Genomic DNA, 17,801 nt, shown 5'->3' with positions numbered 1-17,801 from the left:
CAACCCAATCACTGGATTAAAACAACTCAATCGCTAGATTTAAACAACCCAACCGCTGGATTAAACAACCCAATCACTGGATTAAAACAACTCAATCGCTGGGTTAAAACAACTCAATCACTGGATTAAAACAACCAAATCACTGGATTAAAACAACCCAACTGCTGGGTTAAAACGTATAGTATAATGTATGTGTAATAAATATATATATATATATATATATATATATATATATATATATATATATATATATATATATATATATATATATATATATATATATATATATATATATATATATAATGTAATGCATAAATGTAAAATGTAAAACAACCCAATCGCTCGATTAAAACAACCCAAACACTGGGTCAAAACAATCCTTAACATTCAAATAATAAGAAAAAATTGAGTGATGACTTCAGTGACAGAGATATTATTTATTACTGAACATTTTCACATTTTCACTCTTAAATTGAATTACTGATGCAATCAATCTATCTGAAATTGAGTTGTTTTTGTATTGTGACGATGAAAAGAACGATTTCTACAGTGCATGTTAGAATGTGGAAACATGTTTATCACTTTTTCATTGGACTTCACAGTCACTAGTGATCACGAACGAGGCCAAGCGCTCGTCCACGGTGGGTGAGGTGGTCAATCTGATGTCCGTGGACGCTCAGCGCTTCATGGATCTCACCACCTTCCTGAACATGCTGTGGTCAGCGCCGCTGCAGATCATTCTGGCTCTCTTTTTCCTTTGGCAGGTAAAGCTTTTATGGATTTGAATACATTTAAATATTTCCCCTTGCTGCTTTTGATAAAAGGATAATCATATTCATACATAATGTTTCCTGAAAGATTCTGAAAGAGATGGTAGATGCACATCTAAAATCATGCATAGTTATGAGCTAAATAAATTCCCCTTTTAGGCCTTTAAAATGAAGGCTTTTTCATTTTTTGACATCGCCCCAAATTAGCCGGATGGAGCAGATGTATACAGCTTTGTATATCTGACAGAAAAGTAGATATGAGTTCACATTGTTGTATTTCTCCAGAATCTGGGTCCGTCGGTTCTGGCTGGTGTGGCCGTGATGGTTCTGCTGATCCCATTCAACGCTTTCATCGCCATGAAGACCAGAACTTACCAGGTTAGCAGTTTATCTGTGTCGGTCTGTTCAACTGCGGCTTTCATTTCTCATGCTTATTGATATTTCCTTTTGCAATGTGGTTTTCAAAGCTCAAGCTTATCAGTCGCTCACAGTTTTTTTATGAAATTATGTTTCCTCTTAAAGAGACAGAGCACTAATCTAAATCATAAACAAGACTTCTTGTCTGATGTCAAAAATGAAAATGAAAAATATATTTAATTCATGAAAGCTCTATCAGTGTCTGAGCGATGCTAAACTACGGCTGCTGTCCACAGGTGGAGCAGATGAAATACAAGGACGACCGCATCAAGCTGATGAATGAGATTCTCAATGGCATCAAGGTGCTGAAGCTCTACGCCTGGGAAGTCTCCTTCAAGGAGAAGATCCTGCAGATCCGACAGAAGGAGCTGAATGTGCTGCGGAAGACGGCCTACCTCAGCGCTCTGTCCACCATGGCCTGGACCAGCGCGCCTTTCCTGGTGACGCGTCTTTCTCTCTCGTATCGCTTTGCCTGCGGTTTTGTGTATCTGAGGAAAATGCGAAATGTTTATCTTTGATGTGCACAGTGATGCTGTGGATCCTTATCTCGGTGTCAAGTTGCTGGCTCATGTTTCAGAAGTGCATTAATCATGACATGACTAATAATCAAAGTACACATGAAATACATCTTGCTCTTTCATTTTTATTAATCCCAGCTAACAATGTTATGGACAAACTTTCCTCCTGTAATGTTAATAGAAAGTTATCTGAAACATTAGAAAAACTTATTTTGTTAGCTGGGATCACAGTTGGCTCCTTATTGACCAGAGTATCAATTTGTAAAGCTAATACGTAAGTGTTTTTCCTCTTGATGTGCTTCAGGTGGCCTTGACGACGTTTGCTGTATTTGTGAGTGTGAAAAAAGAAAATATCTTGGATGCAGAGAGGGCCTTTGTGTCCTTGTCTCTGTTCAACATCTTGAGATTCCCACTCAACATGCTCCCGCAAGTCATCAGCAGCATCGTACAAGTGAGCTTTCCCTTCATCACGCTTCTTTAAACCACAGATATTCCTGATTCCAGAGCTGTGTCACAGATGCTGTCGATTAGCACAAAAAAATGTTTTAGATCGGTATGATTTTTAAAAGAGTCTTTTCTGCTCACCAAGGCTGCATTTAATTCATCAAAAATGCTGTAAAATTGTGAAATATTTTTATAAATTAAATCAGCTGTTTTCTATGTGAATATATAGTAAAGTGTAATTTATTCCTGTGATTTTCAGCATCATTACTCCAGTCTTCAGTGTCACATGACCCTTCAGAAATCATTCTGATATGATGATTTGCTGCTCAAGAAACATTTATGATTATCATCAGTTTCAGATTTTTGTGGAAACTGTCACACATTTTATTTTTCAGGATTCTTTGATGAAAAGAAAGTTCAAAAGAACAGCATTTATTTGAAATAGAATCTTTAGTAACATTATAAAATGTCACTTTTGATCAGTTTAATGCATCCTTGATGAATAAAAATATTAATTTATATCCAAAAATTTTTTTTAAACGTTTTCTTTTAAATTAAAAGATATATGCATGTATGTGTTTGTGTATATATGCATTTATCTTGTTTTTTATATTTTCGACAGCTTTATTTCACAGATGACTGATGATGGCAGACATTTATTTTGCCTCACTTTGAAAAAGCATGAAGTTTTTATATATTTTAATATATTATATGTGTGTGTGTAAAGTCTTAGGCCACCAAAAGCTTTGTTGTTTTATGTTTTTTAATGACCGTCCATGTTTATTTGTTACGATGCAAACAGACAATACAGGAAATATGTACACAAAATATAAAAACAAAATTGTTTCTTTAAGCAAAAATCTGTATTTAGTGTGACCTCCTGGACATTTCCATTTTCTCTGAGAAACTCTGATCAGATTTTGAAAGTTTTCCAGTCCTTTTCCTTTCCATTTAGGTTTAAGAGAGCCAGTTCCTGGTATTGATCAAGTGTCAGGGGAGGTCAATAAATACTTGCCATTTTAGCCTATAAAAGGTTTTTTTTCCCAGGGTTTTTTAATGCATACAAATTTACAATATTTTGTGGTTATATTCTAATAAAGAGACTGAGAAATAATTAAATATGGTCATTGCTAAAACAACATCTAATGGTGTCCTACGACTTTTGCACAGTACTGTGTGTGTGTGTGTGTGTGTGTGTGTGTGTGTGTGTGTGTGTGCGTGCGTGCGTGCGTGCGTGCGTGCGTGCGTGCGTGTGTGTGTGTGTGAGTGTGTGTGTGTGTATATCTACAGTCAGAACTGACCTAGTTTTAGAAAGTTTATGTGGCAGATTCATGCATGTTCAGTCCTGATTATTTCATTGTTTAAACAATTGCGAAATAAGTATATTCCTGGAAGGAGATCATCTTTCTGATGTTTTACTCCCACAGAATAACTTCTGTTCCACTTCATGACACTGTTTTGTCTGTAATCTTTCGTCTGCTCGTCGCACAGGCCAGCGTGTCTCTGAAGCGCATCCAGGATTTCCTGAGTCACCCTGAGCTGGATCCAGAGAGCGTGGACAGAAGAAACAACACTTCAGGTAATGAAGCTGGCCTTGTGTGTGTGTATGACATGTTAAAACAAGCAAAACAAGCTTCATTTGATGGGAACATGCTGAATCATTATTCAAAATTTCATAATGAGTCACAACTGAACTCGCATTTCAGCTTACTCACGCTCTCTCTCTCTTCAGAATATGCCGTGACGGTTGTAAACGGGAAATTCGCATGGGCCAAACAAGACCAACCCACTCTTGACAAGTAAGATCTCAATATTCACACAAAAATATATTTGTTGGAGCTTCCGTTCACCACTATAGAACTGGAAATGTGAAAAGGGTTCATTCTGAATAAGGGAGGCGTGTCAGCAGCAGGCCCTAATTAGCATAATACACGCCCATTATCTCCATATAAGGGCTTTGCACACAACTTGCACCAGTAAAGCCAAGTGTGCTCAACACAAAACACACTAGTCAAAAAAACATTTATTTTGCGCACTACAAATACATTAAGTATACTAAAAGTATATTACAAATACATTTACATATAAAAATACCCTGCTATTGTACTTTTGCCGTACTAAACTGGTATACTTAAAGTCTGCTAAATTGTAACAACTAATGAAAAACTAAAGATATATTTGTGGAAGTATACTTTAGGTACACTTTAAATATCTTGCATTTAAAGACTATTGATATTATACAAAGATCATATAATCCTTATTAACAGTGATATCAAAACACTTTTTAGGCATAATATTAAGAAATGTACATTGTGCAATAAGTTTAATTATTATTTATATCAGTAAGTCTTAAGTGATATATCAATAAATGGATTTGAAGTATACTTCAAATTTTGGTATAGGTCTTTTTCAATCGACTACATAAGACTTATTTTAAGGTCACTTAGTTATGTAGTATCTTATAATATTATATATATAAAAAGCAATTAAACCTTCCGTGTTCATACTTGATTTTTTGCATGCATGTGGTTTCTGTGGGTTCTAAAATTGATCCCCTAGAAAAAAAGTGTGAAAGCGTTTGTTTTTGCACGCATGCACACAAGTGAAGTGTGAGTGCATCAAATTTAGGTTTATGTGCTAATAAAGCGACCTTCTGTGTGCAGCATTAATGTGATGGTGCCGCAGGGCTCGCTGCTGGCGGTGGTGGGTCACGTGGGTTGTGGCAAGACCTCGCTTGTGTCCGCCCTCCTCGGAGAGATGGAGAAGCTGGATGGCCAGATCTCCATACGGGTGGGTGTTCTTCATTATCCTGAAAGATTCACCAGTAGAACGTTTCGTTTGACGCTCTTCTCGTCCGGCAGGGCTCTGTGGCTTACGTACCGCAGCAAGCGTGGATCCAGAACTGCACTTTGAGAGACAACATCCTGTTTGGCAGACCCTACGTGGAGCACAAGTACCGCTGCGTGCTGGAGGCCTGCGCACTGACCCCTGACCTGGAAGTGCTTCCTGGAGGCGACCAGACAGAGATCGGGGAGAAGGTGCTGGATTTCATTCTTCTGAACAGCCTGTTTTTACTATAGAGATATTTTCTATTAAAGATATCGCTTTTTAAACGGCTGGTAGGATCTACAACGAGGTTCATCCCGGGTTGGTGACATCACAAACCCTAAAATTTACATAAACCCCGCCCCCGAGAACACCCAACAAAGGGGGCGGGGCCATGTTGGGCTGCTTTAGAGAAGAGGAAGAGTTGTTGTAGTCGAGTGTTGTTGTCATGCCGTCATTTTACGCCGGACTGCTTCACAAACGAGGCTCAATTCAACACAAAAGATGAACATGACGGCACATTCATTAATTTTGTGCAATTCAAGCTGTGTATACAGTATAAAAATCATTATGTCTATGAAAAGTCCTTATAAAACATGAAAACCCAACGTGTGTGTGTGTGTGTGTGTGTGTGTGTGTGTGTGAAGGGCATTAATCTGTCTGGCGGTCAGCGGCAGAGAGTGAGTCTGGCCCGAGCGCTGTACAGTGAATCAGACGTGTATCTGCTGGACGACCCTCTGTCTGCGGTGGACGCTCATGTCGCCAAGCATATTTTTGATAAAGTCATCGGTCCTGAGGGAGTTCTGAAGGGAAAGGTATGACTATTTTCAGACCTCTGGAGCCTGTTCCCTGAATATAATTTGTGTGGACAAACAATGTTTAGGAACAAAAGAAACCCGCAGCGTTTCCTTTATTGTGATGCAGAAATAATGTGCTGTTTGTACGTTAGAATTGTTGCCCCTGATATATGGTCCGCTCTCAGTCCGACTGTAAATCCATGAGCTCTTCTGCTCACAGACTCGGATCCTGGTGACCCACGGCATCAGCTTCCTGCCGCAGGTGGACAACATCCTGGTGCTGGTGGACGGTCGGGTGTCAGAGATGGGCTCCTATCAGGAACTGCTCAAGCAGAACGGGGCTTTCGCAGAGTTCCTCAGAAACTACTCTCTCGAGGATATCATCGAAGACGACGAAGTCACCTGTAAATATGAGAGTTATTCATAAGTCGAGAAAAAACAAGGCTGATATATGCTGAAAACATACCTATTATTCATTCATTCATTCATTCATTCATTCATTCATTCATTCATTCATTCATTCATTCATTCATTCATTCATTCATTCATTCATTCATTCATTCATTCATTCATTCATTCATTCCTTTATTTTTGCTGAAAATATCTATCTACCATCTATCATCTATCTATCTATCTATCTATCTATCTATCTATCTATCTATCTATCTATCTATCTATCTATCTATCTATCTATCTATCTATCTATCTATCTATCTATCTATCTATCTGATTTATGCTGAAAAATACATTCTTATTTTTATTATTTATTTATTATATTTTAATGTATAATAGATAAATAGAAATATCTAAAAATACATATTATACATTTTTATTTATAATAAATATATACATTTTATATTTACATATATTAATATAAATTATTATTTATTTATTTTATAAATTATTTATTTATTATTATATGCTGAATAAATACATTATATTTTTTATTTATAATACATAGAAACATACATACATAATTATTTATTTATCTATTTATTATATGCTGAATAAATAAATACATGTATTTTTATTTATAATATATAAATAGAAATATCTATCTAAAGTTATGCTGAAAAGTAAATATTCTAATTTTTATTTATACTACATGCATAATTATTCATTATATTTTATTTATTTATTCATTATATTTTAATTTATAATATATAAATAGAAATATATATCTAAAATACATATTATAACTTTATTTATAATATGTACATACATAATTATTTATCTATTTATTTATTAATTATATGCTGAAAAAATACATATTCAAATTTTTATTTATAATAAATAAATGTACAATTTATAATACATATTATATTTTTATTTTTAAAATATTTGTATATATATAAAAATTCATAAAAATCTATCTATCGATCTATCTATCGATCTATCTATCGATCTATCGATCTATCTATCTATCTATCTATCTATCTATCTATCTATCTATCTATCTATCTATCTATCTATCTATCTATCTATCTATCTATCTATCTATCTATCTATCTATCAGTCTAATTTTTGCTGAAAAAATACATATTCTAATTATTATTTATAATAAATAAATACATATATATATTATGATTATATGCTGAATAAATACATTATATTTTTTATTTATAATACATACATAATTATTTATTTATTTATCTATTTATTATATGCTGAATAAATAAATAAATATATTTTTATTCATAACATATAAAAATAAATATCTATCTAAAATTATGCAGAAAAATACATATTCTATTTTTATTTATAATAAATATATTATTTATTTATTTATGCTGAATTAATGCATATTATATTTTTTATTTATACTACATAAAATATCTTTCTATCTATTTAAAAATACATATTATACCTTTTTTATTTATAAAACATAAATATAATGATTGTTTTATTATATGCTAAAATGTAAAATACATTTTTATGTATAATACATAAATATTCATTTATTTATTTATTCATTTATTCACTTTTTACTTGATTTCATTTTGTTTTATTCACTTTGACTCCTGCTGGTGTTTCAGTGTCGTTGGTTGATGAAGAGGAGGATTTTCCTGACGATGCTCTCAGTAATCACGCAGATATGGTGGATAATGAACCTGTGGTTAATGAAGCCCGCAGACAGTTCATGAGGTACACATGCATTTTTAATGCCCTCTCGCTGCGCCAGTGGCTTCGGCTTTGTGACTTCTGCTTTCACAAGCACTTCTCTCGACGACAAACGTGGCTCTCGGCAAACACTGCTTTTATTTGCCCTTGACCTGATGCCGTACAATGCAGTTTTGCATGTTGCATTTCCAGCTGAATATAAAAGCTGTGATGTCATTAACTGTAGTAGTTGAACAGTAACTTAATTTGGATGCTATATTTATTCCTATTTTAATTATATGAGTGTGCATGTGTGTTATTCTACTGTAATATAAAAGTTACATTCACTAAGTTAGACACGCCTTCAATAGCACTAGTTGCAAGATTAAAAAATAGTGTTGAATGGAAATTTTTAAGAGGCAGATCATGATCTTCAGAGGGTTTAAAAATATCCAAAATAATTGTGTGAAGATCATAATTCCATCAATATCAGTAGAGTTTTTAGTTCCGATGTTCTTCACTTCTGTCCCTCACAGGCAGATCAGCATCATGTCTAATGACCCGGAGAACCCCAAGAAGATGTCCCGTCGCCGGCGCTGCAGCGAGAGGAAACACTCAGAGCCGCCGGCGGAGAAGAAGGAGCAGAAGGTGAACAAGCTGATCCAGGCTGAAACGACTGAGACGGGACGGGTGAGTGACTCGTGACTGCCCTCGTCTGGAGGACGGCAAAACCAAAGCCCCATATTATGGAATATTTATTGTAATAAAAAATAAATAAATAAACATTGATGTATTTTACATATTTTGACAGATGTTTTTTCAATTTAAATTATTAATTTCATGAATTTTGTCTTTGTTAATGTCTCTCTCTTTTGCTATAAAATAACCAAAGCCCCATATTATAAAGTATTTATTGTAAGAAAAAAACATAAACATTAAAACATTTTAATACAATTTTTTCAATTTATTAATTTGTTTTTTTTTTCCTATAAAATAACCAAATCACAGAAAGCAGCGTTTTGAACTGCATTTAAACTAATCACAAACAGGGATCATAAATAATTACCTAACAGCTAATAATAAATATATGTATTTAGTTTATTTAGTTAGAATGTCATGCAATAGTTTTGACTGACTTCTACAGTTTCCAGCCCTGTTTTGGATCTGTTTTGTAGAAAGCGCCTCGACTAAACAGTATTGTAGATCACTTATACATTAATATACTGTGTTTTCTCATCATGTGTGTATTTGTCCTGCTGCAGGTGAAGTTCAAGGTGTATTGGGAGTACATGAAAGCGGTCGGGCCTCTTCTGTCGCTGTTCATCTGCTTCCTGTATGGCTGTCAGAGCGCAGCCGCCATCGGAGCCAACTTCTGGCTGAGCGAATGGACGAACGACGCGGAGAACAACCGAACGCAGGAGAACATGGAGATGAGGGTGGGGGTGTATGCAGCGCTGGGCATTTCTCAAGGTATGGACACCGTCAGTGATGTGTGGATGTTGGGTTATTTAACCAAAGACAAACTCAAATATTGACTGACACTCTTCAGGTAAACACCTGGTCATATCATTTCATTCACGTCAGTGGTAAAGGGACGGTTCACACAAAAATGAACACGGTGCTGTTTACTCACCAAACACAAATATGCTGTTTCACTGGAATAAAACAGAGATTATAAAGACTTTTTTCTGTTTAATGACAGTTTCAGTGACCGCATCTGTCGAGCTTGGAAATTGCTGATGTAATTTTTGACTGCACTGATCACTACGATCTAGTGATAGGAGAAACCAAGCTTTTTGAAAACTTTTTTGAAACTTTGAATCAATTGAACCAGTTGCTTTGCAAAATGATTCACTGTTTCGTAGCACCACACACTAGCGACCCCTGCTGGTCATAACAGTGTAAATGCAGTGAAAACTCAAAACATGCATAAAACACCTTTTACAAACCAGTAGCAAATGTTTTATTAAAGGTGTAATATACTAAATGCAACTAACAAATCATCTAATACTATTAAATATGAAGTGTCTGTAGAATATGTTATTCTTTTACATCATATAGAGCTTGGTTAATCAGACCAATAAGAAACTTTTAACTACTTTATTTTACAATGTGTCATTAAATGTCTACAAATATATAAAACTGATCTGAGATCAGGTAAAAATCATATATAGACACTGGTTCATGGGTTCACAGAGACCAATAAAAATTTGGAAGACTTCAAAATAAAGTGATTGGAAAGTTTTAACCCAGCGATTGGGTTGTTTTAACCCAGCGTTTGGGATGTTTTATCCCAGCGATTAAGCTGTTTTAAACCAGTGATTGGGATGTTTTAAACCAGTGATTGGGATGTTTTAACCCAGCGATTGGGATGTTTTAACCCAGCGATTAAGCTGTTTTAAACCAGCGATTGGGATGTTTTAACCCAGCGATTGGGATGTTTTAACCCAGCGATTAAGCTGTTTTAACCCAGTGATTAAGCTGTTTTAAACTAGTGATTAGGATGTTTTAAAGGTGCCATCGAACGTTTTTTTTACAAGATGTAATATAAGTCTAAGGTGTCCCCTGAATGTGTCTGTGAAGTTTCAGTTCAAAATGCCCCTTAGATTTTTTTTAATTCATTTTTTTAACTGCCTATTTTGGGGCATCATTAAATATGCGCCAATTCATGCTGCGGCCTCTTTAAATCGCGTGCTCTCCGCCCCCTCCCGAGCTCTCGACTCTATCATTGCATAAACAAAGTTCACACAGCTAATATAACCCTCAAAATGGATCTTTACAAAGTGTTCGTCATGCAGCATATCTAATCGCGTAAGTATAGTATTTATTTGGATGTTTACATTTGATTCTGAATGAGTTTGAGGCTATGCTCTGTGGCTAAAGCTAACATTACACACTGTTGGAGAGATTTATAAAGAATGAAGTTGTGTTTATGAATTATACAGACTGCAAGTGTTTAATAATGAAAATAGCGACGGCTCTTGTCTCTGTGAATACCGTAATAAACGATGGTAACTTTAACCACATTTAACAGCACATTAGCAACATGCTAACGAAACATTTAGAAAGACAATTTACAAATATCACTAAAAATATCATGATATCATGGATCATGTCAGTTATTATTGCTCCATCTGCCATTTTTCGCTATTGTTCTTGCTTGCTTACCTAGTCTGATGATTCAGCTGTGCACAGATCCAGACGTTAATACTGGCTGCCCTTGTGTAATGCCTTGAACATGGGCTGGCATATGCAAATATTGGGGGCGTACACCCCGACTTTTACGTAACAGTCGGTGTTATGTTGAGATTCGCCTGTTCTTCGGAGGTCTTTTAAACAAATGAGATTTATATAAGAAAGAGGAAACAATGGAGTTTGACTCTCAATGTATGTCTTTTCCATGTACTGAACTCTTGTTATTCAACTATGCCGACGTAAATTCAGTTTTCAATTCGATGGCACCTTTAACCCAGTGATTAAGTTGTTTTAACCCAGCGACTGAGTTGTTTTAACCCAGCAATTTGGTTGTTTTAACCCAGTAAATAGGTTGTTTTAACCCAGCGATTGGGTTGTTTTAACCCAGCGATTAAGCTGTTTTAACCCAGCGTTTGAGATGTTTTAACCCAGCGATTGAGATGTTTTAACCCAGCGTTTGAGATGTTTTAACCCAGCGATTTGGATGTTTTAACCCAGCGATTAAGCTGTTTTAACCCAGCGATTGGGATGTTTAAACCCAGCGATTGGGATGTTTTAACCCAGCGATTTGGATGTTTTAACCCAGCGATTAAGCTGTTTTAACCCAGCGATTGGGATGTTTAAACCCAGCGATTGGGATGTTTTAACCCAGCGATTGGGTTGTTTTAACCCAGCGATTGGGATGTTTCAACCCAGCGTTTGAGATGTTTTAACCCAGCGATTGGGATGTTTTAACCCAGCGTTTGAGATGTTTTAACCCAGCGATTGAGATGTTTTAACCCAGCGATTGGGTTGTTTTAACCCAGCGATTAAGCTGTTTTAACCCAGCGTTTGAGATGTTTTAACCCAGCGATTGGGTTGTTTTAACCCAGCGATTGGGTTGTTTTAACCCAGCGATTAAGCTGTTTTAACCCAGCGATTAAGCTGTTTTAACCCAGCATTTGAGATGTTTTAACCCAGCAATTGGGATGTTTTAACCCAGCGATTGGGATGTTTTAACCCAGCGATTTGGATGTTTTAACCCAGCGATTAAGCTGTTTTAACCCAGCGATTGGGATGTTTAAACCCAGCGATTGGGATGTTTTAACCCAGCGATTGGGTTGTTTTAACCCAGCGATTGAGATGTTTTAACCCAGCGATTGAGATGTTTTAACCCAGCGTTTGAGATGTTTTAACCCAGCGATTTGGATGTTTTAACCCAGCGATTAAGCTGTTTTAACCCAGCGATTGGGATGTTTAAACCCAGCGATTGGGATGTTTTAACCCAGCGATTGGGTTGTTTTAACCCAGCGATTGGGATGTTTCAACCCAGCGTTTGAGATGTTTTAACCCAGCGATTGGGATGTTTTAACCCAGCGTTTGAGATGTTTTAACCCAGCGATTGAGATGTTTTAACCCAGCGATTGGGTTGTTTTAACCCAGCGATTAAGCTGTTTTAACCCAGCGTTTGAGATGTTTTAACCCAGCGATTGGGTTGTTTTAACCCAGCGATTGGGTTGTTTTAACCCAGCGATTAAGCTGTTTTAACCCAGCGATTAAGCTGTTTTAACCCAGCATTTGAGATGTTTTAACCCAGCAATTGGGATGTTTTAACCCAGCGATTGGGATGTTTTAACCCAGCGTTTGAGATGTTTTAACCCAGCGATTGGGATGTTTTAACCCAGCGATTGGGTTGTTTTAACCCAGCGATTAAGCTGTTTTAACCCAGCGATTGGGTTGTTTTAACCTAGCGATTAAGCTGTTTTAACCCAGCGATTGGGATGTTTAAACCCAGTGATTGGGATGTTTTAACCCAGCGTTTGAGATGTTTTAACCCAGCGTTTGAGATGTTTTAACCCAGCGATTGGGATGTTTTAACCCAGCGATTGGGTTGTTTTAACCCAGCGATTAAGCTGTTTTAACCCAGCGATTGGGTTGTTTTAACCTAGCGATTAAGCTGTTTTAACCCAGCGATTGGGATGTTTAAACCCAGTGATTGGGATGTTTTAACCCAGCGTTTGGGATGTTTTAACCCAGCGTTTGAGATGTTTTAACCCAGCGATTGGGATGTTTTAACCCAGCGATTGGGATGTTTTAACCCAGTGATTGGGATGTTTTAACCAAGCGATTGGGATGTTTTAACCCAGCGTTTGAGATGTTTTAACCCAGCGATTGGGATGTTTTAACCCAGCGATTGGGATGTTTTAACCCAGCGATTGGGATGTTTTAACCCAGCGTTTGAGATGTTTTAACCCAGCGATTAAGAAGTTTTAACCCAGCGATTGGGATGTTTTAACCCAGCGATTGGGATGTTTTAACCCAGCGATTGGGATGTTTTAACCCAGCGTTTGAAATGTTTTAACCCAGCGATTGGGATGTTTTAACCCAGCGATTGGGATGTTTTAACCCAGCGATTGGGAAGTTTTAACCCAGCGATTGGGAAGTTTTAACCCAGCGATTGGGATGTTTTAACCCAGCGATTGGGATGTTTTAACCCAGCGATTGGGATGTTTTAACCCAGCGATTAAGAAGTTTTAACCCAGCGTTTGAGATGTTTTAACCCAGCGATTGGGATGTTTTAACCCAGCATTTGAAATGTTTTAACCCAGCGATTAAGAAGTTTTAACCCAGCGTTTGAGATGTTTTAACCCAGTGATTGGGATGTTTTAACCCAGCGATTGGGATGGTTTAACCCAGCGATTGGGATGTTTTAACCCAGCGATTGGGAAGTTTTAACCCAGCGATTGGGATGTTTTAACCCAGCGATTGGGATGTTTTAACCCAGCGATTGGGATGTTTTAACCCAGCGATTAAGAAGTTTTAACCCAGCGATTAAGCTGTTTTAACCCAGTATTTTCTCATTATTATATTTCTCATTATATGGAAAAGAGCAGCATTAACATTCCTCATTCTCTTCCACTAAAAAACAAGTAACAGCACGGCAGGTTTTTGTGTGAAGCGGCCCATGCTGCAGATGTGTGTATTTGCTGTGAGGACCGTGCTCTCCTGCTCTCGTAGCGCTCCATCCCTCAGACGCCCCCTGCAGGTGTGTGTAGTGTAGTGACACTGTCCTCCTCCTCTGGTCTCTCTAACACAGGCGTCCTGGTCATGTTTTCCTCCTTTACTCTGGCTCTGGGGAAAATCCAGGGCTCACGCAAGCTGCATCAGGCCCTGCTGGACAACAAATTTCACACTCCCCAGTCTTTCTTTGATACCACTCCCATAGGCCGGATCATCAACCGCTTCTCCAAGGACATTTACGTGATCGATGAGGTTCTTCCATCCACAGTCCTCATGTTCCTGGGCACCTTCTTTGCCTCTGTGTCCACCATGATTGTTATCATTTGCAGCACTCCTATATTCGCGCTGGTCATTGGCCCTCTGGCCTTGATTTACTTCTTTGTGCAGGTATTTGATCCCTTTTATTGCAGCTCTGGATGAGTTCGGGATGTCCTTAACATTTCATTTCTTTCAAGGAGTATTTGAGCTTGTGCCAAGACGTCAGAGAGTGATTCTGTCTCTTTTGCATGAGTCTATATGGCTTCGTTCAGACTGGCAGGAAAATCAGATTTTTTGCATTTCATTTTTTGTTTGAACAATTAAAATAACATAATATCTGATTATTTTTGTTTTTATTTGTTTCAGACTGAATGGTCACAAGCATTTTTTGTCATTTATGTAAATATATGTAAAAATCTTAAATCTTATGTATCATTCTTAAACCAAGATGCATTTACATGTCGAATCACATGTTTGTGAATTGAAATCGAAAATAAATTGAATTGCATGTTTGTGAATCAGAATGGAATCAAATCACGAGCTTGTAAATCAAAAGGGGAATTTGTGAATCAGAATCGGAGTTGAATAAAATTGCATGCATGCGAATGCAAATTAAATCGAATCACATGCTTTTAAATTGAAATTGGAATTAATTTGAATCTCAAACTTGTGAATCATAATCAGAACTGAATCGAATTGCAAGTTTATGAATCAGAATGGAATCAAATCGCAAGCTTGTTAATAAAAATAGGAATCGAATTGAATCACAAGCTTGTAAATCGGAATTTAATCCAATTTCAAGCTTGTGGATTAAAATCAGATTTAAATTGAATCACAAGCTTGTGAATCGGAATTTATAAAAAATGTATCAAAATGAAGCGAGTTTATGCTTCCAGTGGGGTCAGAAAAATAAACTAGTTTTCCCTTTAAATTAAGTAGATTTTTCTGACCCCAATGGCAGATATTTGTTGTTTTAAGCTTAAATTTTGATCAATATTTCAGTAAACAACACTTAATATCTTCAGTCATTTTGCTTCTCCAGTAAATGTACCTTGATTTATGAATGTTTAGATATTTGTACTAAAAAACTAGACAAAAATACTGAGGAAGAACCCAATTTTTGCAGTGTATTTATCAAATAATAAGTGAATAAATGAGATGCAGTATGTGCGTGCGTCAGATTTTCGTGCGGTTTGAGCGAAGCCTTTATCTTGTGCGACTGTTACTTCCTGTTTCTCCTGCCCACTTCCTGCTTTGACTTCTGCTGCTCGTGTGCTTTCACACTCACACTCATTCATGAGCACAAACCATCACACAAACGCACACATGCACACAGGGACTGTGTTTTCTGGGAGACTCATGGTTGTGTGTCAATCCTCCTCCTGCTCTGTCAGCGCCCTCTGCTGCTGAGGATGGTCAGCCACACGCCAGCTTATTTCCACTCATTTTGAGTTATTAATGATGCATGCATGCTCTCTGTTGTTGAGAGCAGTGCTTTAGTTGAGTTATTGACTTCAGCAGAACCTAGTTACCTAGTTAATATCACAAATGAGCCTATTATAATATAACAGAAATGAGATAAAAATATATCAAAAGCCAGAGATTGCAATATGAACTCAAATTTAATGAAAAATCTGAATTGTATCTTTTTTGTTTTTACAAATGTGATGATATTTTTGAGGAGCCTCGTCAATGTTCATATCTAAGAAACCTAAACACAGGCAGACAATGAAATAGTGTCACAACAACACAGACTCAACAAACCAATTTTCTGTCACATGTATGCATCTGGTGGACGCTTTTATCCAAAGCGACTTATATTTCATTCAAGGTTTAAATTCAGTTCATGCATTTCAGATGAGTGTTTTTCTCCTCCAGATGTGAGCGGAGTGTTTGCATACAGACTTCCACCCATAGTGCCAATCTCTTTCAGTATTTCTCCAGTAGTAGAGTCGTCACACATGCAGACTGCTGGGCTGGGTTCAAAATATTGATGGATCGATCTTTTAGTCTGCTGTTTTCAGTCAATGTGTGAACAAACTTAAACTTCAAATTAAACATCAGCGCCTGCCATTCAGTAATCTTTGTGCTTTGATATTTTTGATAAGAAACAAAGTCTCAGCTTTCAGAATGAATCCGATCATCTCTTCCTCTTTACTACTAGTTACAGCAGCAAATGAACATGAATGAACATCAGAAGGAATGTTGAAAGCTACAGTCGAATTGTCATGTACAGTACCTAATATATATCGATATGAATTGATATCAAATTGAAATCTGAATTGAATCACAAGCTTGTAAATCAAATTCAGAGTTGAACTGAATCTCAAGCTTGTGAGCCGATATTTGAATTTAATCAAATTGCAAGCTTGTGAATCAAAATGGGAATTGAATTGAATTGCAAGTTTGTGAATCGAATTCGGAATTGAATTGAATCTCAAGCTTGTGAATTGAAATCGGAACTGAATCGAATTGCAAGTTTGTGAATCAGAATGGAATCAAATCACAAGCTTGTGAATCAAAATGGGAATCGGAATCGAATTTGCAGCTTGTGAATCAATCGGATTTTAATTGAATCTCAAGCTTGTGAATTGAAATCGGAGTTGAATAAAATTGCATGCTTGTGAAACAGAATTGAATTGAATCACATGCTTGTGAATTGAAATCAGAGGTGAATCGAATTGCAAGCTTGTGAATCGTAAGTGGAATTGTATTGAATTGCATGCTCGTGAACTGGAATTTAATCAAATCACATTCTTGTGAAATGAAATGGGAATTGAATTGAATCCCAAGCTTGTGAATTGAAATTGGAACTGAATTGAATTGCAAGTTTGTGAATCAGAATGGAATCAAATTGCAATCTTCTGAATCAAAATCGGATTTGAATTGAATCTCAAGCTTGTGAATTGAAATCGGAACTGAGTCGAATTGCAAGTTTGTGAATTAGAATGGAATGAAGATGGGAATTGGATCGAATCACAAGCTAGTGAATCTGAATTGAATCTAATTACAAGCTTGTGAATCAAAATCGGATTTGAATTGAATTTCAAACTTGTGAATCGAAATCAGAGTTGAATAAAATTGCATGCTTGGGAATTGGAACTGAATCGAATCACATGCTTGTGAATCAAAATTGGATTTGAATGGAATATCAAACTTGTGAATCGAAAACAGAACTGAATCAAATTACAAGTTTGTTAATCAGAATGGAATCAAATCGCAAGCTTGTAAATCAAAATAGGAATTGAATCGAATTGCAAGCTTGTGAATCGGAATTGAAACAAATTTTAAGCTTGTGAATTAAAATCGGAATTGAATGGAATCTCAAGCTTGTGAATTGAAATCAGAACTGAATCGAATCACAAGCTTGTGAATCAGATTGGAATCAAATCGATAGTTTGTGAATCAAAATGGGAATCGAATTGCAAGCTTGTGAATTGGAATTGAATTTCAAGCTTGTGAATCAAAAGCGCAGT

The 17,801-nt window shown here is 36.5% G+C and overlaps 1 protein-coding gene across 6 annotated transcripts in view; it reads left to right on the top strand.

Annotated features, from left to right (window-relative positions):
- The window catches only part of abcc3 (ATP-binding cassette, sub-family C (CFTR/MRP), member 3), a 70,439-nt gene that overhangs the window by 40,274 nt on the left and 12,364 nt on the right, over window positions 1–17,801 (top strand). For 4 of the 6 annotated variants that reach the window (XM_067369007.1, XM_067369009.1, XM_067369011.1 and 1 more), the window contains exons 10-22: window positions 603–764; window positions 1,056–1,148; window positions 1,424–1,627; window positions 2,010–2,156; window positions 3,641–3,728; window positions 3,882–3,948; window positions 4,813–4,939; window positions 5,011–5,187; window positions 5,623–5,790; window positions 5,993–6,176; window positions 7,809–7,917; window positions 8,409–8,562; window positions 9,135–9,342. In XM_067369007.1, the coding sequence (XP_067225108.1) occupies window positions 603–764; window positions 1,056–1,148; window positions 1,424–1,627; window positions 2,010–2,156; window positions 3,641–3,728; window positions 3,882–3,948; window positions 4,813–4,939; window positions 5,011–5,187; window positions 5,623–5,790; window positions 5,993–6,176; window positions 7,809–7,917; window positions 8,409–8,562; window positions 9,135–9,342 (1,888 nt within the window). Of the gene's footprint in view, window positions 1–602; window positions 765–1,055; window positions 1,149–1,423; window positions 1,628–2,009; window positions 2,157–3,640; window positions 3,729–3,881; window positions 3,949–4,812; window positions 4,940–5,010; window positions 5,188–5,622; window positions 5,791–5,992; window positions 6,177–7,808; window positions 7,918–8,408; window positions 8,563–9,134; window positions 9,343–14,143; window positions 14,455–17,801 lie in introns of those variants that run through there. The other 2 variants (XM_067369008.1, XM_067369012.1) reach the window with 2 other exon arrangements.

Source organism: Chanodichthys erythropterus, chromosome 19 (genome assembly GCF_024489055.1).
Source record: "Chanodichthys erythropterus isolate Z2021 chromosome 19, ASM2448905v1, whole genome shotgun sequence".
Lineage (NCBI taxonomy): Eukaryota > Metazoa > Chordata > Actinopteri > Cypriniformes > Xenocyprididae > Chanodichthys > Chanodichthys erythropterus.
The sequence above is the reverse complement of the archived record's forward strand: the minus strand, read 5'-3'. Positions and strand labels throughout refer to the sequence as shown.